The 24,225-nt window shown below is 40.9% G+C and overlaps 2 protein-coding genes across 3 annotated transcripts in view; one reads left to right on the plus strand and one right to left on the minus strand.

Moving 5' to 3' along the window:
* Positions 1–14,852, plus strand: part of LOC306771869 (uncharacterized protein) — a gene marked incomplete at both ends in the record, with an annotated part of 28,232 nt that extends 13,380 nt beyond the window's left edge. The window contains 9 exons of the mRNA XM_079261191.1: positions 7,359–7,419; positions 7,559–7,672; positions 8,395–8,466; positions 8,586–10,365; positions 11,388–11,546; positions 12,808–12,981; positions 13,079–13,237; positions 14,115–14,161; positions 14,278–14,852. Coding sequence (XP_079117317.1) covers positions 7,359–7,419; positions 7,559–7,672; positions 8,395–8,466; positions 8,586–10,365; positions 11,388–11,546; positions 12,808–12,981; positions 13,079–13,237; positions 14,115–14,161; positions 14,278–14,852 — 3,141 coding nt within the window. The remainder of the gene's footprint in view (positions 1–7,358; positions 7,420–7,558; positions 7,673–8,394; positions 8,467–8,585; positions 10,366–11,387; positions 11,547–12,807; positions 12,982–13,078; positions 13,238–14,114; positions 14,162–14,277) is intronic.
* Positions 14,853–16,749: 1,897 nt separating this feature from the next.
* sec24c (SEC24 homolog C, COPII coat complex component) overlaps positions 16,750–24,225 on the minus strand; it is a 25,481-nt gene continuing 18,005 nt past the window's right edge. For both annotated transcript variants that reach the window (XM_079260490.1, XM_079260489.1), the window contains 5 exons: positions 23,708–23,826; positions 23,222–23,401; positions 19,928–20,113; positions 18,987–19,076; positions 16,750–18,603 (listed from right to left, as the gene is read on the minus strand). In XM_079260490.1, coding sequence (XP_079116616.1) covers positions 18,463–18,603; positions 18,987–19,076; positions 19,928–20,113; positions 23,222–23,401; positions 23,708–23,826 — 716 coding nt within the window. In that variant the 3' untranslated portion in view covers positions 16,750–18,462. The remainder of the gene's footprint in view (positions 18,604–18,986; positions 19,077–19,927; positions 20,114–23,221; positions 23,402–23,707; positions 23,827–24,225) is intronic.

Genomic DNA, 24,225 nt, shown 5'->3' on the forward strand with positions numbered 1-24,225 from the left:
TATCATGCAGTGGAAATCATTTCACGTCATTCCTTAGAGGGCATGGCAGTATCCAGTCCAGACCACATGCAGGCCTTCTGTATAACCCATTTAACAATACATCACATTGAGAAACAGGCAGAAAACATCTCAAGAGGAACCTCAAAAAGACATTTTTTTCTAAAAGCAGCACATATTTACCTTTTGTTTGTAGAGACAAACTTTATATAAAGGGCTAGTTTCTAAATTAGCAACCTCCTTTCATTGCCTCTTATAAAGTGCAGAAAAGGTTTCTACTGCTGGGACATTGCCATCTGGTGGCCAACATTTACAACATGGCATGCTTTTGCATCAATCAAAACAATGCAAACTGCAGCAGAGGAAACAGACAAACCATGAACGTCACAAAACACAACAAACAACAATCCCTGGTATTATAGACAGTGTGCTAAGGAAGATAGTGGAAGAGTATTCACCTCTCCTCCTGGCAGCTCTCTCCTTCAAGATAAGGAGCTGCATCGAGGCTTGATTTGTTTTATGATGTTTCAAGTGCCTAACACCATAACAGGGACTCTTTCTCAGCCTGAAAACAGATTCTCATTGTTCTCAAAAGGACTCTATGTATTTCACAATGTCGGACACCTGGCAGGAATTCTCCTTCTAACTTCTCAGCTTTGGCCTGAAGAAGGCGAGGAAGGAAGACCCTTATCTTATCTAACTTGGTTGATGGGCAACTCTGCATCACCCGGTCCAGAAGACATCTTAGCTCATTAAAAATAAAGTTCCTATGTGTGACTCTCTCTCCTCCTCTCTCCCGCTCTCTTGCTCTATCCCAAAAGTGTATCCTCCCTTGAAGGTGGAGTTTTCTGTGCGAAATCAAATCAAATTACAGTATCAGTCATAACCGGGTTGATGTATGTTACTAGAAGGTGGAGTTTAGTTTTTAGTATAAGAACACTAGACAAAGAACCAAAAGACGACTTTGCAGCTTAGCTGCAGCCAGAAGACACGGTTTTTCCAGCTCAGCTACGGCCCCAACGCATCCTTAGAAGAAATTGGACCGAATTGGAAACGACCGTGGAGAACTTTTCATTGTGTGGGATCTGTAACTCTTTGGAGCTTTTAGCCCTGCAGAAAAGATAGCTCTTTCCGGATGGAAAGAGCAATCTTTTTGAAAAGGAAGATAGTATTTTAGCCAAAAAATACTTTCTGGAGATTGTGGTCCTGCAGAAAATGTAGCTTTTTCTGAACAGAAAAAGCATTTTTTCTGAAAAGGAAGATATAATAGTATTGAGGGGAAAAAATACACTTTTGAGATTCAGCCCTGCAAAAAACAGATTTCTTCTAAAAGAAGGATTGTCTTTCTTGAAGAGGAAGTTTAGAATTTTATAGAAAAAAAGAAACCCATTTTGGATTCAGCCCTGCCAAAAAGAGAATTTTTTTAGAACGAAAAATTATTCTTTTCTGAAGAGGAAGACAGATTATATAAAAAAAAATATATCCTTCTAGGATTTAACCCTGCCAAGAAAGAGAATTTTGCTGAAAAGGAAAATTATTCTTTCTTGTAGAGTAAGATAGCATATAGAAAAAAAAACCCTTTTTGGAATTTCAGTCCAGGATGAGGAAAAATAGTTTTTTCTGTAAAGAGAAAACAGCTTTTCCTTAAAAGGAAGAATAGACTTTCACAAAAAATATTCTCATCTGAAACATATCCTACACTGGGTTTGTAACTCTATGGAGACTATTCTGAATAAAGAAATATAACATTTTAGAGTCTTTCACTGAATGAAGAAGATATTTTCTTACAGGTAAATGGAATAAAATGTAGTATGGGTTAAACCCTAAGGGAAATTTTCTTTATTATTCTTTGTTTGTATTAATCTCGTTGTTATAACCTGAAAAACTTCAATAAAAGGGGTAAGAGTTGAGTTGTAACCTCAACCTCACAATAAAAAGTTAGCTCCTTCATTCTTCCAGTTTAAGGACAAGAACGCAGGAAGGTGTCTTCAAACTCTTCAGGTAAGCACCTTTACCCAGATGCCAGCAGAGGCATAAGGTCTTGAACTATTATGCTGTTCCTATAACCTTCTGAGCCTTGGCAGCAAAAAACTAGACTAAGCTCAGAGGGTACAAAGAACTGTTTAGTTAGGCTAATAGTTGGGACCTTATTTATAGGGGATCAGTGTGACAGGTTATCCACACCCCTCTAAGTAAAAGATAGGCTTCGGCAAGATTCTCTGAAGGGGTTTTTGTGAAAATAACTAGTAAGAAATTAGCTTCAATAACAGTTTCTTACTAGGGTCTAGTAATGATTCAAAATAACTCCAGTGCAAAATTAGTTTCAGTAACAGTTTCTCACTACGGTCTAATAATATTATATAAAATAACTAATGGGAAAATAACGTCAGCAACAGTTTCTTATTGGATATTAAAAATAATTCAAAGAACTAGTCTTAGGGATAGGTTCTTGAGAGTTCAAACTTCATAACCAGTCTCTCGCTGGTTATAAAAAATATTAAATGAGAATTTCATAACCAGACTCTCAGTGGTTATAAAAAATATTAAAGGAGAACCCCCTCGACCGGCATCTCGCCGGTTGAAGAAAAGATCAAAGAGAGGAGCTCGAGAGGGAATTGTTTTGCAGTTACATTTTCTTCGAGGGTTCAACAACATCACAACATACTTTACATTCGATCCCTATGTTAGGTTTTTTTTTTTTTTTCCATTTTATCCATCACCCATGTACTTTTTCAAATATGTATTTTTTGTACCTCTTTTTGAATATATTTATGTTTATGCTTGGCTTTAACTCTTCATCCAGATTCTTCCACTAAGTCACCCCACTGATATGCACAAACTTTTCATATTTGTTATTACTTTTTTATTTCTAAATTGTAGCTTTCCCCTTAAATCATAACTCCCTTCTCTTTCTGTGAACCTTCTCTGGATGTCTTCAGATGGTAAATTATTTCTTGCTTTGTACATTGTTTGCACTGTTTTAAATTTAACCAAATCCATGAATTTTAATGCATGTGAGCTTATAAAAAGTGGCTTTGTGTATTTTTTAAATCCTGCCTGGTTAATGATCCTTATTGCTTTTTTATGAAATGTGCATATCGGCTGTAGAGTGCTTTTGTAGATCTAACCCCAGACCTCCACACAGTATGACAAATACGGTGAAATCAGTGAGGAATATAGAATATACAGTGATTTAGTGTCAACAATGTGAGTCATTTTGCCAATAATTGCAATGCTTTCTGCAAGTTTTTCTCTGACATGGCTTGTATGAGGTTTCTAGCAGATTTTATGATCCAGGATCACACCAAATAATTTTATTTAATTTACTATTTCTAGTTGTGTATCATCAATTAACAGTTCAATGTGTGTTTCTGTGTTCTGTTATTCCTTCCAAACAACATAACCTTTGTTTTGCTCAAGTTTAATGATAATTTATTTCTGTTAAACCAAATTTTAGTTTTGTTATTTATTCTGTAATCTTCTCCAAAACCTGCTGTAAATTTTCTTCTGCCTCTACTGTCCTTTGCTTTAGGAATTTTCTATATAATATATTTTTCTTATTACAGTTTTTTTTTTGTGCCCCCTTGAGTCTTTGTGTCCTGGTGACCCATTGACAATTTGCATATTTATGTATATTTTTTATCTTGCTTTATAAGAATTTTTATCATATAGCAGAATAAATATACACTGCTCAAAAAAATAAATGAGAACATTTAAACAACACAATGTAACTCCAAATCAACCACACTTCTGTGAAATGGAATTGTCTACTTAGGAAGCAACACTGATTGACAATCAGTTCCACATGCTGTTGTGCAAATGGAACAGACAGCAGGTGGAAATTATAGGCAATTGGGAAGACACACCCAATAAAAGAGTGGTTCTGCAGGTGGTGACCACAGACCACTTCTCAGTTCCGATGCTTTCTGGCTGATGTTTTGGTCACTTTTGAATGCTGGCAGTGCTTTCACTCTAGTGGTAGCATGAGACGGAGTCTACAACCCACACAAGTGGCTCAGGTAGTGCAGCTCATCCAGGATGGCACATCAATGCGAGCTGTGGCAAGAAGGTTTGTTGTGTCTGTCAGCGTAGTGTCCAGAGCATGGAGGGGCTACCAGGAGACAGGCCAGTACATCAGGAGATGTGGAGGAGGCCGTGGGAGGGCAATAACCCAGCAGCAGGACCGCTACCTCCTTCTTTGTGCAAGGAGGAACAGGAGGAGCACTGCCAGAGCCCTGCAAAATGAGCTCCGGCTGGCCACAAATGTGCATTTGTCTGCTCAAACAGTCAGAAACAGACTCCATGAGGGTGGTATGAGGGTCTGACGTCCACAGGTGGGGGTTGTACTTACAGCCCAACACCGTGCTGGATGTTTGGCATTTGCCAGAGAACACCAAGATTGGCAAATTCGCCAATGGCGCCCTGAGCTCTTCACAGATGAAAGCAGGCTCATGCTGAGCACATGTGACAGACGTGACAGAGTCTGGAGACGCCGTGGAGAACGTTCTGCTGGTTTGACAGTGGGTCAGTAATGGTGTGGGGTGGCATTTCTTTGGATGGCCGCACAGCCTTCCATGTGCTCGCCAGAGGCAGCCTGACTGCCATTAGGTACCAAGATGAGATGCTCAGACCCTTTGTGGGACCATATGTTGGTGCGGTTGGCCCTGGGTTCCTCCTAATGCGAGACCATGCGAGACTTCATGTGGCTGGAGTGTGTCAGCAGTTCCTGCAACATGAAGGCATTGATGTTATGGACTGGCCCGCCCGTTCCCCAGACCTGAATCCAATTGAGCTCATCTGGAACATCATGTCTCGCTCCATCCACCAACACCAAGCTGCACCACAGACTGTCCAGGAGTTGGCGGATGCTTTAGTCCAGGTCTGGGAGGAGATCCCCTAGGAGAACATCCGCCGCCTCATCAGGAGCATGCCCAGGTGTTGTAGGGAGGTCATATAGGCACGCGGAGGCCACACACACTACTGAGCCTCATTTTGACTTGTTTAAAGGACATTACATCAAAGTTGGATCAGGCTGTAGTGTGTTTTTCCACTTTCATTTTGAGTAGAACTCCAAATCCAGACCTCCATGGGTTGATACATTTGATTTTCATTGATAGTTTTTGTGTGATTTTGTTGTCTGCACATTCAACTATGGAAAGAACAAAGTATTTAAGAAAAATATTTAATTCATTCAGATCTACAACGTGTTACTTTATTGTTCCCTTTATTATTTTTTTTTTTAGCAATGTACGAAGACATTGCTCAACTGTGTGTACTAAAAAGAAAAAAATAGATGAAAAGGAAATCATAATGTGATTGTAATAGAGACGCTACCAGAAAGGTTCAGACATGGGGAAGTGAAAGCATTTCGAAGGGAAAGATTTGGATCAGACACAGTAAAATTAAATGTCACAGGAAACATATGTGAAAAAACTACCGGAAAGGTTTGAAATGCAGTGACTGTGGGCAAAGGCAGACTGCATGTGAGTCAAAACTTGAATATACAGAGAATGTTGACAAGTTGACAGATACAAGAAGGTACAGAGAGGAAGTGGGCAGTTTAATATACTTTCCCACTTGTGATTGAGCAGCTATAGGTTTCGTGGTCAGCAAAATATCTCAGCAGTTTGAGCCCACTGAACAACACGGTACACACAGTGAAACATGTTATAAGATACCTTAAAGGTACAGCACAACAATGACTTTGTTTAACACAAAATAAGACAGAAAGCACATCAGGATATTGTGTCAGTCTGAGCGATGGAATTCTTTCATTTCACGGAAGACAAGAAAACAACCAACGGTAGCATTGTCCACGTGTGAAGCTCAATACATAGCTTTAGCATCATCAGCTATATAAGAATGTGTTTGTATGGAGCACTTTCTCTGAGGTATAGACAGATACCAGTATCCTCAAACAAAAGTGTGTGATGATAACAGTGGGACCATTGTTTTCACCAGAAATCAATGCATTGCAAGCACATTGACGTCAAATACTACTTTATAAGGGAAACTATAAAAAGTGACAAGATAAATCTGGAATATTGTCCTACAGAACAAATGGTAGCTGATGTGATGACAAAGTCAACTACTGAGTCAAAGCTGAAAAGATTTACTTAAGATGTGTTTGGCACTTGAAAGTGTAAAATCTCTCTGTTGACAAGTTGTCTATGAAAAAAGGAAACTTTATTTTGTTGTGATCATGAGCAATTTGAAGAGCTAAGAACGAGTGGGGGTGTTAATTGTTATATGCTGAATGTTACTATTACACTCTTACCCTTAATTTGTAAGTTGTTGTAAATTGCATCTGTCACTTATTGATGTCACACTGTTGTGTCATGCGCAGATCTGGATAGTAATGGTGATAGACCGGATGGACAGAGCCAACGTAGACGAATGCAGTTCTGCTAAATATGCCAGGAGAAGGCTAAAGACAAAACTGCTGTCCTGATGCTTTGCTTATGATCCACCATGCAGCGAGAAGAGAAAGAAAGAAAAACCCTAACAATGACAAGTGGCTGTGTGGTTTATTTCAGTTCTTTATTTACAGTTTTTCAACTGTGTTATTCAAATGATTTGCTGTACTTGAAGGTCTGTGTATGATCAGGTAGAATGGTTAGACTACATGTGTGTCTGCTCTGTTGCTACATTTAAATTCTTTGCATGATTTTAATGTTATTACTTTATATGCTTCTCATTGAATCAGCTGCATATTGTAGTAGCAGAACGTTGTTGGTATTTACCCTGTATTTGATAGTATGCATTAATATATGCAGTGTGCTTGTGGATGGGTAGAACATGTGGTGCAAAATGTGGTGCAAAATGAGGCTTCCTCAAAAGCCCCTCTGTAAATCGACACCAAGATCTTGCAGCTTTTAAGATCTTTCTGAATTTGCTCTATATAAAATTGTTACCTTTAAATGCTTCTTCTTTACTTGTGTTGGAATATTTTTTACATGGTTGTATAAGTACTTTTACTTGAGTAAAAGATCAAGATCTCTCAGTATGTGGCAGTTTTCATAACAAGCATGTGACAGTGGTCTATTCATTCTTGAGTTTTTTGTTTTTGCAAATGAAAACAGTGTGGTTTGTTCAATCAACCTTCACGTAACGGAAATCTGCATAGAAAAGAATGAAGAACTTCCTGTTTTCATCACTGCATGATGAGACAGGCAACATGCACCGTGCGTAAGCCGTACAGCAGCTCCAGTTCCCGTTGAAGAAGGTGAGTGTTTCTTTACTCTGTTGAAGTGTTAATATTATAGTATTGTTTTATGTAGTTTGCATGACCATCTGTGTGATTATTTTACATAAAATACTCAAAACCCACAGGCTGAGATGTCAGATGCCTGTCATCTCAGCCATCAGATGACAGGAAAATGCAGCAGGCTGCTGCTGATGAAGCAGAAACAGAGTCTCCAGGTGAAGATGTTTCTATTTTGGGGGTCAAAATTGGTCTCAAAATATTGAGATAAAAATGTTTTAATATAAAGCTGCATATATAAGAATCAACTTTACATTTACACAATCACTCTAACAAACACATGGTTTTCTCTCCCAGGACAGGGTGTGGATCAACTGAACTTGTTTGCTCAGAGTAGAAGTATTTTGGTCGCAGTTGTCCCCAAGAACTCCACCGTTGGAAACATCAACATCAGTTTAACAAACAGGGAAGGTAAATAAAAGTGTAAAAGGGTGTTTTTTTTTTTTTTTTTTAACCATATTAATCAATAACTGCAATACCTTTAAGGCAATGATAATAAGCTTCTTTTTGGGTGCCTTGAAAGTTGAGCATTATGATAGTAAATTCTGGAAATAATCAAAGTGTGTATCTCTGCATCAACTTTGCATTGCTTTTTAAATAAAGCTTCCTGCAGCGTTTACTGTAATAATCTCACAAATAATCTGAACAATCTAAAGATGAGTGATTAAAAGTTATCAAAAACTATCTCAGAGGAGTTGATGCTCAGTGTTGTTGGCTCTTCCAAGTTTGACCTGAATGCCTTCCACACCCACTCTGCACACAGTGAATGTGCTTCATCTGCATGCCCACATGTTGTCAAACTACAGCACTACCCTCAGAAACAGGAAGCCTGAATAACCTTAGCACAAATTTTACTACATTGACACATTTCAAGCAAGAGGTGATAACACACTGCATTGAAGATGACGGAAGTGATTAGTATGTTATAAAGACTACATGTGGATGAGAGGACAGAGGCAAGGTGGTTGCTAACAGAAGCTGCATTTCCTGTATGAGCTGAAGTGGCACCGGAGGGACCTTGGCCTTTTATAGCTGCTTGCGGCTTTAATTTCCTATTAGGATGTATTGTGACAAAGCAAAAGTCCAAATGAGCTTCAGGATGTTTTGATTGTTTTGATTTTCTTCTTTTACAGAGTCAAATGATAAATCAAAAGAAATCCCAAATCAATACAAAACAGTCAACAGTGATAATGTGCAGCCCCAAAGTGAGTGCTTCTGACTTTCATGCAATCTAATCTTTTATTTAACCCACTTCTAGAACAAGAATGAAGTTGTTAAATACCAAAGAAACCTTCATAATGTTTCAATGTGATGTTTCCCTCAGATGACAAGTCGGCAGAATGTCAACAGAAACTGAAAGCTGCTCAAAAGAGGAAGCTCAGTCACTGGCAAGAAGAGACGGTGAAAGATGTCAATAAAATATCTCTCAATCAGATCTACACGGAGCTCTACATCATCGAGGGAGGACGTGGCGAAGTCAGTAAAGAGCATGAAGTGACACAGATTGAGATGGCATCTGAAATCCATTCGAAGCAGGAGAAATCCATCCACTGCAACGACCTCTTTGCTCCTCTACCTGGACAAGAACGCCGCATCAGAACTGTGCTGACAAGAGGAATCGCTGGAATAGGAAAAACTGTATCGGTCAGTAAATTCACTCTAGACTGGGCGGAGGAGAAGGCAAACACACATCTGGAGTTCGTATTTCCTCTGTCTTTTCGGGAGCTGAATACAATGAAGGAGAAAATTTGCAGCCTGGTGGAGCTTCTCTGTGTCTTTTTCCCTGAAATAAAAGGCGCAGAAATCTTTAAGAATGATGAGAAGAAAATGCTTTTCATTCTGGATGGCCTAGACGAGAGTCGCCTCTCTTTGGACTTCCAGGAAACTGAAATAATGTCAGATGTGACGGAGCGAACAGGGATCCGTGTACTTCTGACCAACCTCATCAAGGGAAGATTGCTTCCTTCGGCTCTTGTTTGGATCACATCTCGGCCCGTTGCCTCCAGTCAGATCCCTTTTACAGACGTTGACCTGATTACAGAGGTGCGAGGGTTCAACAACCCTCAGAAAGAAGAATACTTCATGAAGAAAATTGCTGATAAGAGCTTAGCAAAGCGAGTTATCGCCCACGTGAAATCTTGCAGAACTCTGCACATCATGTGCCACATACCAGTCTTCTGCTGGATTGCAGCAAGTGTTCTTGAGGAGAAGCTGAAACTGAAGGACAGTAAGGACATTCCAAAGACTCTCACCCAAATGTACATCCAGTTTTTGTGTTTGTATGTTGGGAAACTGAAAGAGAGGGAGCCAAGAAAAATGTCCAATGCTAACTATGTGAGAGAGAACCTCCTGGCGCTTGGCAAGATGGCTTTCAAAGGACTCAAAAACGGCCACTTGATTTTCTATGAGAAAGACCTCAAAGCTAATGGTCTTGATGTCCCTCAGGCATCCACGTTCACTGGAGTCTACACCCAGATCTTCAGTGAAGAGATGATCCTGTGTGAGGAGAAGATGTTCTGCTTTGTGCATCTGACCGTTCACGAGTTCTTTGCTGCCTTGTACGTCTTCCTCACTTTCAACAACGAAAACATCAACGTCCTGATTGAAAAGTGGTCCTCATGCTTCCCTTTTAGAGAATCATCAGAGCTCAACCTCTACAAAGCCGCAGTGAAAATGGCTTTGAGGTGTAAAAATGGGCAATTCGACATCTTTCTGCGCTTCCTTTTGGGCCTGTCTCTGGAGTCCAATCAGTCGCTGCTGAAAAACCTCATGACCAGAAACAGAACACACCAAAAGACAAAAGATGAAATCATCAAATACATAAAGAAGAAGATTAAATCCAGCAAATCTGTAGACCGGTGCCTCAACCTCTTTCACTGTCTGAATGAGCTACATGACGACTCTCTTGTAGAGGAGATTCAGAGCTTCTTACGCTCAGAAAACCGAAGCAAAGCCAGCCTTTCACCGAGCCAGTGGGCCACTCTGGTCTTTGTGTTACTGACCTCAGAAGAGGAGCTGACTGAGTTCGAACTGAGCGACTACGCCAGGTCAGAGGAGGGTCTTCTACGGCTGCTGCCTGTTGTGAAAACAGCTCGTGTGGCAAAGTAAGTGATCATTCTGGGTACAATCATCAGAGTGACAGCTTCAGATTCCTCCTGAGGAATCCTCGGGAAACTTATTTTCTCTGTAGCTGGTCAAAGTAGTTTGTAGAATTTCAAGGAGTCAATTGAAGGCAGGGCCTTTATTTAGTATTCAGGTAGTGTGGCTCGTACCTGTGTGTTTAAAGTGCTTAATAACTGCAGCTGTGTTATGGTTAGTTTTTCTGGCCACGTTTCCAAAACGCAGCTCTGTGACTAGTTTCTCTGAATAGACACAGCAGCTTTTCTATAACTTTGTTCCTTTGAGAGCTCCTTAGTCATTTTATTTTCATCTTGATGTTTCAGACTTTGGGTCCTTTCAGAACAGGTGTATGTACATTGAAATCATGTGCATGACCTAATTTGGTTTTCAGGGTTCTCCTTAGGTAGTAACACCCGTAACCAGATACTTCTGTAGCACTTGCTGACTTCTGTAAGTGGATGCACCAGAAATTTTAATATGTCCTATTTTACTTTTCTGGCCATTTTCTGGACTCTAAAATCCATCCCCAAACCAATTCAAATGATGGGAATTAAAGGGATGGATACTTTTGTGAAGTTCAGACACTAATCTTTAAATAAAACAGGAAGTACCTGATTCTAATTTTCCCTTCAAATGAAAAGATTTTGTACAGGAAAAAAAAAAAAAAAAACCTCACTAAGCTTTGTACCTTCCCTGCAGTATTGTGAAGTGTGCGCTGCAGTGCATAAAATCACATATATGTGCTCAATCCAGTGGCTGTACTTTGTGATGTTCATTGTAACACCTGTTACCAGCCTGCATTGTTACTTTCCAAAGTTTTGAAAGGGTTTGTTGACCCATGGGGACAAAATCAGTTAACCAGGTGCTTTACTTCAGAAATTATACACTTATTGCAGCAAATGCTCTGATCTACTTCTCATACTCCATGCAGAAGTGAGGAAACAGGAGAGGATTTTGTTGTCTCATTGCATTCAGTGCTTGTCTGATGCTGCCTTTCCTGCTGCAGGTTAAATGCATGCAACCTCACCGCGGCCTGCTGTAAAATACTGTCAAAGGGCATCAGCTCATCCCAACTTAGAGAACTGGATCTGAGCAACAACAACCTGACAGATGCAGGACTGAAGGACCTCTCTGCTGGACTTAACAGCACATTGAAGACACTAAGGTGAATATTCATCCTGTTTCTCCAAAACCAAACCATAGGAAACCAGTTTGTGTTAAGTGTACTATGAAAACGGCAAAAGCCATTAACTATGGGAACCACAAGTTCTAAGGATGCCACGGGTCTAGATGTTTTAAAAAAAAGTACAACTTTTATTTACCACAAAATGTTTAAAATAATTTTTAAAAAAAACAAAAAAACACACTTGATCCACAAGAACATTCATTTTACCACTGTAGCAAAGAAAGGGAAGGGAAAGGAATCACGCCAAGGTCGAGGCCTATTATGCAGTAATACCCTCTACTCAATCATAATAAAAGGGGTTTAGCACACCAATCACCGTGTCTCACTCACACATGCACGCACAAAATCACAGCAACTGAGGAGGGACTGTGACGACAACCATCACCACCCGAGTTGGGACTGCCACCGTGAGTCCCCGGCCCCTGACAAGAAGAAACAAAACATTCACAGGGCAACAAAGTGGACCCACACAATAAAATAGACATGCAAAAATATATACCATGCAAAGAAAAAAATACACAACACAGGCAATATTACGTCAAACACAGATTTTATTAAAAAGGAGCATGCTTTATGTTCTTTATGGGCCCAGAACAATTAAGCAACCTCTATCCACCCATGCAGTGACCTGTTTGACGGATGCGCCCAGACAGATTGGGAGCAAGTAGGTTATGGGCCCAACCAGCGGGACAAGAACACGTAAAGAGCCAGAATAGCAGTCCTCCAGCAAAGGTGGTGGCTGAGCCGCCGAGGTCAGATATTTCCACGTTGGCGTGGGCCCTAGAAAGCCTGCTGAGAAGAGTTGTAAAAGCAGTGGCTTACCCGTACTGTAATCTATAATCAGTTGGGGTCGAACAAACGGCAAAATAAAAGCAACCTGGACCGAAAAAGCAGTATACGCTGCATCCAACTGAGCAGCCAATGTGCACAACCCAATCAGCTGGTTTTAATGTGTGAAGGAAACAAGCATGTCAGTAATGTGCACAAAACGCACACAGAATGGATGATAGAGCACTTTACCTGCACAGGGATTTGGTGTCTCAGTATTACCACACCAAACAGACCCAGCTACACCAAACAGCCACCACAGGAGATGAGAGGAAAAAAGAGGGCGGCTGGCCAAATGCTCCTGCTTTTAAAGGGTGCACTGTACCGTCCACCAATCAGGACATTTGGTAAATCTGGCACATAGTGGCCAGGAGGAAGAATCTCCAGCTAAGCGTTGTGTTTTTCTGTTTAGACTGAAAAGCTGCAGCCTGACGGAGCACAGCTCTGACATCCTGGCATCAGTCATCAGTACAGCTTCTGGCCAGCTGACGTTCCTGGATCTCACCGACAATGACCTTCAGGATGCTGGAGTCAGAAAGTTGTCCTCCGGTCTTCAGAGTCCTCACTGTAAACTGGAGATACTCATGTAAGTCCTCTTCAGTTCAGTTCTCCAAATATGCAAACTTAATCATTGTCTTTTTTGTGAAGATCAACTGCTTGAAATACTTTTTTTTTTTTTTTAGTTTGTTGCTCTGCAGAGTGACAGAAGAAGGCTGCAATGTGTTAACTTCTGTGTTGAGGTCAGCTAGCCTGAAAGAGCTTGTCCTGAGCTACAATCACCCAGGAAACTCGGCTCTGACGGCCCTGCCAGAGGACCCACGCTGCAGTCTGGAAAAACTCTGGTCAGTTTGAGCTTTATTGCTGTATCAGTCAGTTATTAGACGATCAATGCTGTTTATTTAGATCTAAAAAATGTGTGTGCTCATGCAGAAAATTTAAATCATTGAGTATGGGCCATAACTCCAAAAAGACCATAAGTTACCACCTCCAAGTTGCCTCACTACCTGTGGGGATGAAAACTTAGGTCAGGAGCAATGTGAACTGGGTGGCAAGAGAAGATGAGATCTGGACATGTAGGTATTGTTGGTCGGGTTGGAAGTCCGATCTTCCAAGTTTGAGGCATTGGGTCTCAACCCATGGATGCTCGCTACAGCTTGAGAACCAGTTCATGCCTCGGGCAGAGGAATTTAAGTAACTTGGGATCTTGGTCATGAGTTATATTCTGACGGAGCGTGAGACGGACCGTCTAACTGGGGCTTCATTTGGAGGAATTAAGGCTGTTGTGATCAAGAAAAGCATCATTAGAAGGTAAATCTCTTGCTTTCAGATGTCTGAATCAGCTGAAGTGATCCAGACATCTGATTGAAATGCCTTTTGGCCAACTCTTACTGAGAGGAGACCCTCCATTCAGTCTCCTCTCAGTAAGAGGCGACCAGAGACCCTCGGGGCGGGCAGACCCAGGACTGATTAGAGACATCATAAATTCCTTCTGGTCTGGGGACAAACTGGATCCCCCAGGAGGTGCTGGGTTGTTTAGCTGGATAGAAGAGAAGAATGTCAAGTTTTAAAAATGATTGTTTATATTAAAAAATGATTGTTTATAAAGAAAACAAGCCCTAAGCTCCAAACCAGCTCTCAGAGTTCATTTGTTCTGCCACTAACATATTTCTTTTAACTTTACAAACTTCAGACACCTTCTCATCTCCCATTTGGTTTTAGGATGGAGCATTGTAATGAATTCTGGATCCAGCCTGGACCAAAGAAATGTGAGTAACCTGATTATTGAAGCTTCGACTGTTTACCAGCTTCTCCTATTCCTTCTAAAATCATACAACTATTGTTTTCTCTGAGGTATGATTCTGATTCGTATCTCATTGATCAGACACTACCAAGCTGACCCTGGACGCAAACACAGCACAGAGAGATATTTCTCTGTCTGAGGGAAACAGGAAAGCAAGACGATGGACTAAGCAGTCATATCCTGATCACCCAGACAGGTTTAACTACAGGACGCAGGTGCTGTGTGAGGAGGGACTGGTAGGGCGCTGCTACTGGGAGACAGAGTGGAGTGGAAGAGTGTGCATAGGAGTGGCCTACAGAGGGATGTGCAGGAAGGGAGAAGGCGATGAGTGCTGGATGGGCAGGAATGAGTCCTCCTGGGTTCTGAGCTGCACTAAAACTAACTACAGGATTTTACACAAAGGTGTGAGCAAAGCAGTAAACGCTAAACCCACTTCCAGTACAGTAGGGGTTTACCTGGACTGGCCAGCTGGTACGCTGTCCTTCTTCAGCGTCTCCTCTGGCAAACTCACACCCCTCCACACTATCCATACAACCTTCTCTGAGCCTCTGTATCCAGGGTTTCAGCTTGGTTGGGTGGACTCCACAGTGGTATTGTGTGATGCCGAGTTCTTTTACGATCCAGTACCAGTTTGGGATGGGATTGGGCGAAAATGAGCCGAGCCCAAACAATTAAAGGGGTGCTATTATGGTATTTGGAGTTTTCTGAGCTTTCTACAGTGCTACAGCGTTGAATCCTCATCAGACATGTGAACGGCACTGTTTATCACCTAAACACATGTTTGAGTTTGAGTTTGAGTTCCAGCCCGCTCTCCGTTCGGTTTCCATGGCGACGAAAAACGCGTCGTTTTAGAGAGTTTTTTCTACTTGGAAATCCTTGTGACGTCCCGGGGGATAAGGTTCGGTGACTGGTTACCTTCTACTGGTGAACAAGGGCATGTACAAATACATCAGGCGGGTGGAAAACGTCAGATAAAGTTATTTCCAATGATGGCTGGTGAGTTTACCAAAGAGAGACATCCTGCTGCATTCGTTGCTGTGGGTTGCTGTTTTCCACTTCGTTTTCAGGGTCTGATTCAGGTTTCAACATATAGGGCTGTATGCTATGTGTTGACATTGTATTTTTTTTTATTTTTTTTGAGTTCATATTAGCCTAATCCTTCTGTTTATGAGATGTTACAATGACGGCGAAAGCAGGTGCGGTGCGCGCTCCCGATGTAGCGCGGTGGCGGGAGGCGGGGCTTAATGCGGAAGAGTCTCGATCCACTCGTTTTGCCCACAGGCTGATCTGACAGCCTACGGAGAGGGTCGGTCTGAAGTAAATAAAGCGATTTGTGACAATAACTCGATCAATCCCAGCCCTTCTGGTCTCAGAAATAAAAATAAATTAGCCTGAAATGCACATAATAGTTCCACTTTAAAGAGTTTCAAATTAAATACTGTTACTCAAACTGAAATGGCAAGAGAAAACATGACATAAGTTATTACTTACAGTTTTACAGGCTGCACAGTGGCATGGTGGTTAGCACTGTGACCTCACAGCAAGAGGGTCACTGGTTTGATCCTCAGCTGGGGTGAGGTTTGGTCAGTGGAGTTTGCATGTTCTCCCTGTGTTCTCTCCAGGTACTCCAGGTTCCTTCTGCTGTCCAAAGATGTTAGGTTAATTGGTTCCTCTAAATTGCCCATAGGAATGAGTGTGAGTAGTTGTTTGTCTCTGTGTGGCCCTGCGATGGACTGGTGAGCTGTCCAGGGTGTACCCTGCCTTTTGCCCAGAGACTTCTGGGATAGGCTCCAGCTTCCCCGTGACCCTCCATTGGACTAAGTGGTTAGGATAATGAATGAATTACATTTTGACAAATCCAGTTCATGATTAATCAGATCAAATGAGAACAATGAATGTTGTCATATTTTTACTTTTTATTGCCGACAATTTCCGTTTTATTTCAAATACTTAAGTCTGTATACGACACCTACCCTGTGTAGACTTTAAAATTGCCACTTGGTCTGAGCCTAGGCCTGTTTATCTGATGTGAGGTGCTGGACACTACTCTACGGTCTTTTTTTTAATGCATATCATTTATTTATTAACATTTTTTTTTTTTTTTTACAGCATCATGTCAGATAAACAGATATTTATTATATTTTATATATTTATTTCCATCCGTGCTAAGTGCAATTGTTGAAATGGACAGATTGTTTTCATTTCTTTGTAATTCTTATTTTTAATGTTTCTTATGCACTTTGCTTTATTGCTTAATGTGAAGCACTTTGAGTTTGCTTGTACATAAAATGTTCTAAACAAATAAAATAGCTTTGCCTGAAGCTGGAATGTCGTTTGTGCACCTTTATCTGCTAAATGATTGAATGTTAACATAAACTCACACATTCATAAACTAATGACTCAGTTTAGTGTTGTGTTTCCTCTTTAACCACAGCAAGACAGACAATCCTATCGGTGGTGTGTGCAGGACACTAAACCTGTACATGACAGTCTGGTTTTCTGCAATAAAGACAAATATAAAGAGACCAGATAGATTCAAAGGTTCACTTCAAACAATCATTTTTATTAGCAGTCCCAATAGGCAATGAAACAAAAAAAGTCAAAGGAATAAAAAATGAGATTACAGTCAAAACGGTGGGTCAATCAGAATCAGTGAACATATAAAGACGGAACAGGGGGCTACACACACACACCAAACAGTCACATTTAAAAAAAAGAAAAAAGGAACAGAAAGTGATAAATGAAGACTGAGTTTATCTCAACAGTAGTATGTGTGTTGGCTGATCCCTCTGTTCCCCCGTGAGAAATTCACCAGGACCGACCCCACTTTCTCACACACACACACACACACACACACACACACACACACACACACACACACACACACACACACACACACACACACACACACACACACACACCAAAAAGCCCGTCTTCCTCTCTTTCGTAAAAGCCATGATTTTATATTATGGCTATTTGTGACAGAAACCCACCAACAGACCACAGCTGCTCTGGCAAGTCTTTAAAATTGTTATTTTCTATTAATTCTGTACAGATTATATATTCTATTTACACACTGAACACCTTTATCGACTCTTCATCTCAGAACTCCCGAACGCAAGCTGGCGTTTACCCATCTGCAGTCATTCTGTACTTGTTTCTCTCCCCGTTGAACATAAAGGCTGCAGCACAACACGTCACCCACCATCAGAGGAGTCCCATCACTGCCGTGCTGAAAAGAAAAGCTCCCAGATTTTTCTCCTCTGAAAAGAATTTCTGTATCATCCAAGTCCAAACGGAGCCAGATGTTTGCAACATTAAAAAAAAAAAAAAGGGATTTACTGGATCTGAACGTGTGATTACTCATCCGTACCGTGCAGCCTCATTTCCAGTAGAACCACATTAATTTCTTTTAAAAGTCTTTCGTAAATGCTTTCTGTAGTTAAAAGTTTGAGTTGGACTTCACACCTCGAAACACAGCAGGAGATTAAAAAGAAACATAACTGGGCTAATCGCGCGCGCGCGCGCGCACACACACACACACACACACACACACACACACACACACACACACACACACACACACACACACACACACACACACACACACACACACACACACACACACACACACACGAGATGGGAGCAGCATGGGGAGCAGGTACTAAGGCCATGATTAAAGTGGATAAGAGACAGATAGAACAGCATTTATTTAATTCCATTCTCATACATAGATGTCCATCACTGTATTGGGATTCAATCATATAAAAAAGTGTTTGCTATTAGAGTCACTTATGCACCTCCCGAAAAAGCCTTTCAGTGCTAATATTACAGACAGTACAGCAACTACAGTTAACCCCAGCCACCTCCTCCTCCTCCTCTCTCAGTCTGTTGCATACATTATTGTTCAATTGTGTATATACATTACCCTCCCTCGTCAGTTATTCTGCTCCTGCTGTGTGGGAGCGGTAGATCAGAGGCAGAGTAAACCTTTGCTAACATCACATCCTCAACTTGTTTTTCTCACACGCCATCACACATGATGTGATCTGCCAGCTGCTTTCTGGTGCTCAGCTGACGGACAGCAAGGAGAGTTTAGTTTATTAGGCTATTGAAATTTAAAAAAAAAAAAAAAAAAAAAAATAGAAGGAAAGAAAGAAGGGGAGACAAAGCGCTTCCTTTCACATGGGAAGGTGAAAGGTGGCCAGGAGCAAGTGGAGGTGTGTCTGTGGTGGGGATCGGAGGTGAAGGGGGAGTAAACGAGGCCTAGCTCAGAAGCTGGCGGATCTCCTTGTGCATATGACACAAGAAGTCCACGTATGACGCTCCCCCGCTGGCGCTCTTGTCCTCCACTAAGAAGTGCTTGAATATCAGCTCGGCTCTGTCTTCCTGTTTAACCACCATCAGCTGCGAACCAGAGGAGAGACGAAGGCAAGCGGGCTTTAGCATCACATCTTAAAACACCACGTTTAACGAAGCGGAAATGCTTCGACAGATCTGGATCTCAGACGTGTAAAAAGAATGAAAGAATCTTTCAACATCAAAGTCCTGAATTTGTCTATAAACCTGGATTTTGTCTGATTATTTGGTCCAATATGTGGATGTGCATTTTTAGTCCTACAAAACCAGAAACATATTTTACAATAAACACTTATTGTTTTAATAAACGCCTCCTGTTTTACTACCATGACAACAAATGCAACGCAGTCGTGAAGCTGCACCTTTCCAGTACATCAGCATTTACACAAACGGTTGCGCTGCACTATGTCAAGACAAGACATTTTTCATACCTTCATGTATCGGGACCGCTGTGCTCTGAAGGAGTCGACGATTTCTCGGAGTCTCTGGGAGAATGGGTTGTCCAGAACTGGCAGACTTGTCTGAAACACAAATCAACGTTCACGTCAGCAACACTGCTGTTACTAAAATGCAATCAGTTGGTTTCTATTATAGGACATGTTTGAATTGGCTTGAAATGATGTGTATGTAAAGTGCCCTGTGACAACATTGTTGTGAAGTGGAGCTATACAAATAAAGTTGAATTGAATTCAATTAAAATAAGATAAAATAACTTGACAAAAAAAAAAAAATCATAATTTTATTAGAAGTTGAATGAATAACATAAATTTATCAGTCAGAAAATAAAATCCTCCATTAAAAAAAGAAGAAATGTTTTGAATATAAAAGTGCCATGCTCAACATCTCTGTGTGAAGGTTTGATGTGTGTTTTACACCAAGTATCCTCAATCCAGGTCCTCCAGGTCCAGTGTCCTGCAGGTTTTCCAAGTGTCCCGGCTGCAACACACCTGATTCAAATCAATGTGTATTTAGCAGACATATGCAGAGCCGTCTGAGTCTGGTGTGTTCAAGCAGGGACACTAGGAAAACTGGGCCTTGAGGACCAGGGTTGCTTTACACCTTTCCTGCCACTGGAAAACACACATGTATCAGAAAACATCACAGTAGTGCACGACAGAGCCATACGGACCAGTAAAACAATGGCAAACCAGTATTTTTTACCTCCAGCAGCCCAGCAGACAAAATATCCGTCTTCTCATAATAAGTTATGGATGTTCTTTAAGACATTGTTGGATTGAAACTAAACTGTTTTATATCTTAAATTACCGCAGTAAGAATTTCTTCCTCTCCCAAACTAAATCCAGTATAAAACCAGTCTGCTGCTGTCCAGTGTAGAAGCAAAAAAAAAACCCACACATCTGTTCGCTCTCACCATGTTCGAGTCGATCTGCCCGAAGCTCGGAGTGCCGAAGATGTTGAGGAGCAGCTCCTGCTGGACGCTGGCTCCCACCCACAGGAACAGGTGGAGACCCGTCTCCAGGAGGTAAACGCCGCCTTTTGACAACCTCTCCTCTGAGTCCCTCACCGCCACCGGCAACGACCCACTTTCCAGCTTCATCTGACAAGACAAGCGGAAAAACTCAAAGTTATTAAATCCAGACATGTCGTCGTAGTGTAATGATCTTGGCCTTCCAGGATTAAAAGACATTTGAACTGGATTAAACAATAGTTGTCATCTCTCTTTCTCTGCAGTAAGACTGGTCCACACAGGACGAGAAGGGTGACCATTTGACCCAAAGGAGGACGACACTCAGAGATTTACACACTCTCCCTTCTCTACAGAATGCAGCTGCATCAACAAAGGGAGGTTCTTAAGTGGAACATCTAACGCAATTTATAGTTGCAGGTCGGGGGATGCCGAGAGTCGCATCTGACCAAACCCTGGTTCTTGTCAAAAATGACACCTTTCATCAAAGTACCAGACTTCATGGCGCCAGAACAACCCCTCCCTTGCCTGAGGAGGAGACTGGAAAGAAATTCAAACTTCTTCCCCCAATTAAAGGAAACTTTAGATGCTTAACCTCATTGATCTTATTTTACAAGTTTGTCTAACCGATTTAATTTAGTCTAAATGACTGTGGTTAATTGTTTTGATTGAATTTCTTCTTTTTCATTATTTTATCTTGATATGTGATTTAATTCTTTGAACTGATCACACACGCATATTAATCATAAACACTGCATTAAATAATTGTTGATTATGTTTTCCAAGCTCCAGACCTCTCTTAAGCTACTAATGTGAATGAATAAAATGTGAGTTTCCTTTTTTAGGACTTACTGCCCGATGAAGAGTCGTGACAATTAATTAATCCACCTTTAATAAAAATACATGTAGCCAATCTTTTCATGTGTGAAAGTAAATAAGTTAATGCTTTTCTTCCCAGCAAACGAGGAGTCTGCATAACTCTTAAGAATGTGATTTGATGTGTATTGGAGTCAAACAAAGTAAAGAATTTGAGCATCATGGTCACATTAATAAGATGTAGAGGGAAGGAACTAGAGCTGACCTGATTGGATAAGGTCGGTCAGCCTCTGACAGAAGAAACTCATGATTGGCTGGAAGCTCGAAAGGCGGGTCTGTTTAAAAAGACTTGAAGCCTGACTTTCTCAGCCTTTTTTCTTCTTTTTCGTTTCTCAGCTTTTTCCCTTTTTCAGCGTTTGTCTTCTTTTTAGCTTTTTTTCTTTTTCGCTCAGCTTCTTTTTCTTTTTAGTTTTATTTCGTTATAAGCTTTTACCTTTCCGTTCTTCCGAACGGGAGAAAGTACAAGAAGTGTTTATTCGTAACCAGTCATTTTTCCCGAGATCAGTAATTAACTAGAACCGTAGCTCCAACTTTCTCCCCTGCGTCTTTACACGTGAAATCTGGAACTATCTATTTTTGGGACAATCTGGATCATCATCACGCCGCTCTGGAACTCCGCTGAACGGACCCAGAAGCCCAGAGAAGCTGCATAGACCTACCCTTCCTGACGTTCCAGGGATCCAATCCCCCGGAAACGCGCCGAATAGGGGACCAACCACCCGCTTCGACCCACACTCCGGACATCCAGCGTCCAAGTAGGATCTGATAGCGCTCTGACATTTGTGATGTCCCAAACCAGTACATCAAATTCTAACTAAATAATTAAATTTGAATTCTTATCCAAATGTAAAATTATTGAACACGTTCTTATCAAAGATTTAAGTGAGATAATCATCCCGATTTATTTGCTTAATTCCAACCAGTTTCTTCCTGCTCCATCTCATTTAATTAATTTCAGCGTTCCTTATTAATGTCAGAATTGAAAACCCATGCAGACATATCCATTAACCCATTCCATTATTAACCTCTATTTAACTGTTTGGTTTCCTCTACTGTGTTGTTTATCATTGTTGTCAATAAATATGTAATCAATTCATCCGTTCTTGTCATAATTTCTGAATGCACAATTTCTGGTTCATTTGTTCTTAGAATTTACTCCTTTAAATTGCGACTGTGTTTATTGAATTGAGTTTATTTCAGGTGTCTCATCCGCCTGAATCTTAGGTTAATTAAAAGTGATGAGTGGTGCTCCGAGGTAATTAATAAATTAAGAATTAGTAGAGGCATATTCCGCTACAGTAGAGATGAACTGAAAACAATTGCTCCAACGTTTCTTAGTGCCTTAATCCTTCTACTTTACTCTGCAATATTTTTATGCTTCAGGATTAAAGGCTTAATGAACAGATCTTTATCATAAAATAAATAAGGGGTGGGGGTTTAACGCATTAATCACAATTAATTACAGAAAAATCAACACAATAAAAACAATTATAGCATTTAATGGCGGAACATTTGTCATTGCATAATTTCTTGGTACACCGATTACACTGATGCACACATAGACCTCCACATTTTGCCATTTCAGCAACTCTAAAGAAAAAACATCAATCAACAACTCTAGCGACTTGTTTATGTGTTATTCAACACTTTTGGTAACGTGAAAACAGGAATGGTTTAGTTCGGCTACTGCAGAAGCCCTTCTTCTGCTCAGAAGAACACACACACAAACAGGGGGACCACAATCCTGCAGGTTTTCCATGTATCCCTGCTCCAACACACCTGACTCAATCAAATCAGTCATTGTGCAGAACTACTTTGGCTGACGGATCCATTTGATGGAAGTCAGGTGTGTTGGAACAGAGACACATGGAAAACCTGTAGGACAGCGGCCCTCCAGGACCCACTCTGGACACATTAGCAGAAGCAGCTTGGTGATCCTGCAGCATCCAGCTTCAAGCTGCAGTCAGAGCAGGTGGTGATCACCTCTGTGACCAGCCTGAAGCTGCAACAGTCTGATTTACTGTTAGGTATTAATGTCAATTAATGAGGAGTCAACTTAGAGGTACTGGAACGTGTTGTAGACCAGAGCTGTTAGAAATATCATGACCAAAACTGAACAGACCAAAAATGCAAATGTCCCTTTGCACCATTTAACATTTTTTGCACATAAAGGAATTATTTTTCCAGACATTAATAGAGCCTGAGATTACAACATTAATACCCGTGAGTTAATAATTCACCAAAATCACCAAAATCTGTCATTATTTCGATCAATTTTTTAAATCTCGACCCACCCCTACTGTAAATTAATGGTACTGCTGCGTTTCTTAAAGCCTTTATATGAAGAAGTCTCTGTGGTCTCACCAGTGGCAGCAGGCGGGGGTAGAAAAAGACGTGGGTCTCTGCTACGTCCATGCAGCTGATCAGCTGTCTGAGGTAAGCCCTGTCGTCCAGCGAGACGTCGGCTCCCGGCAGCAGCACGTCGCTCTTCAGCACACAGTTCAGATAAACGGGGAGCAGCTTCATGCATTCTGGCAGAATCAGCTGCAAGCACAAAGTTACTCATGAAGGGATGCAAAAACCCAACCGCACATATGAATAAAACAGAATTTGCCAACTACATCTGACCTGTGACTCTGTTATTAAGAGACTATCAATAAAAACAGGAGTAGTAAATTAAAGTTCATTGTTGCCAAATTAATTGAGCTTCATTTCTTTGTCATAAACTGATACAAAATTATGTGATAAATGCAGAAAATCTGGATATGAATTCACTTTTTTTGTCAACTGCAAGTAATTTTTGCAGAATTGATAATGTTCAGGTTAAATACAAGCAAGTATTTATCATACCTGACCAGCAGATGAAGGACTCGCACAGTTTTTCCTGTAACATGCCAGAATCTGAGCACACTGGGAGACTAGAGTGTCTCTGACTGCCTTTGTGGGGTTGCTTAAGATGCCACGGAAAGCTATAAAACAAAAAAGACACACGTTAACCAGTAGAGCAATGAACCATCAATGAACAACCAGGAACCATAAATGAACTGGAAATTCTGTTCATTCATTAAACTGTGCAGCAATATCATACCTGACATTAATCTAAGACGATGTTCTGATTAGCGTTTACACGAGCTGCAGGTAGATAGATGCAATTCACGTCTCTATTTATGTGTTACAGGGAATTCTCCAGTTACATTACATCACCTTACAAGCGCCCAGCGCTTTAGCCAGTTTCTTTTTTACTGCAGCTTTCCATTTCTGTAGTAAAATATGCTGGTTTTGTCTGAGCTTTCAGCAAAAGGCCTCATTGAGAGACTTAAAAAAAAAAAAAAAAAAAAGAACTTGCTCATAATAAGCAGACCTAGTGA

This window comes from Telmatherina bonti, assembly GCF_933228915.1.
Source record: "Telmatherina bonti genome assembly, chromosome: 21".
Taxonomy (NCBI): domain Eukaryota; kingdom Metazoa; phylum Chordata; class Actinopteri; order Atheriniformes; family Telmatherinidae; genus Telmatherina; species Telmatherina bonti.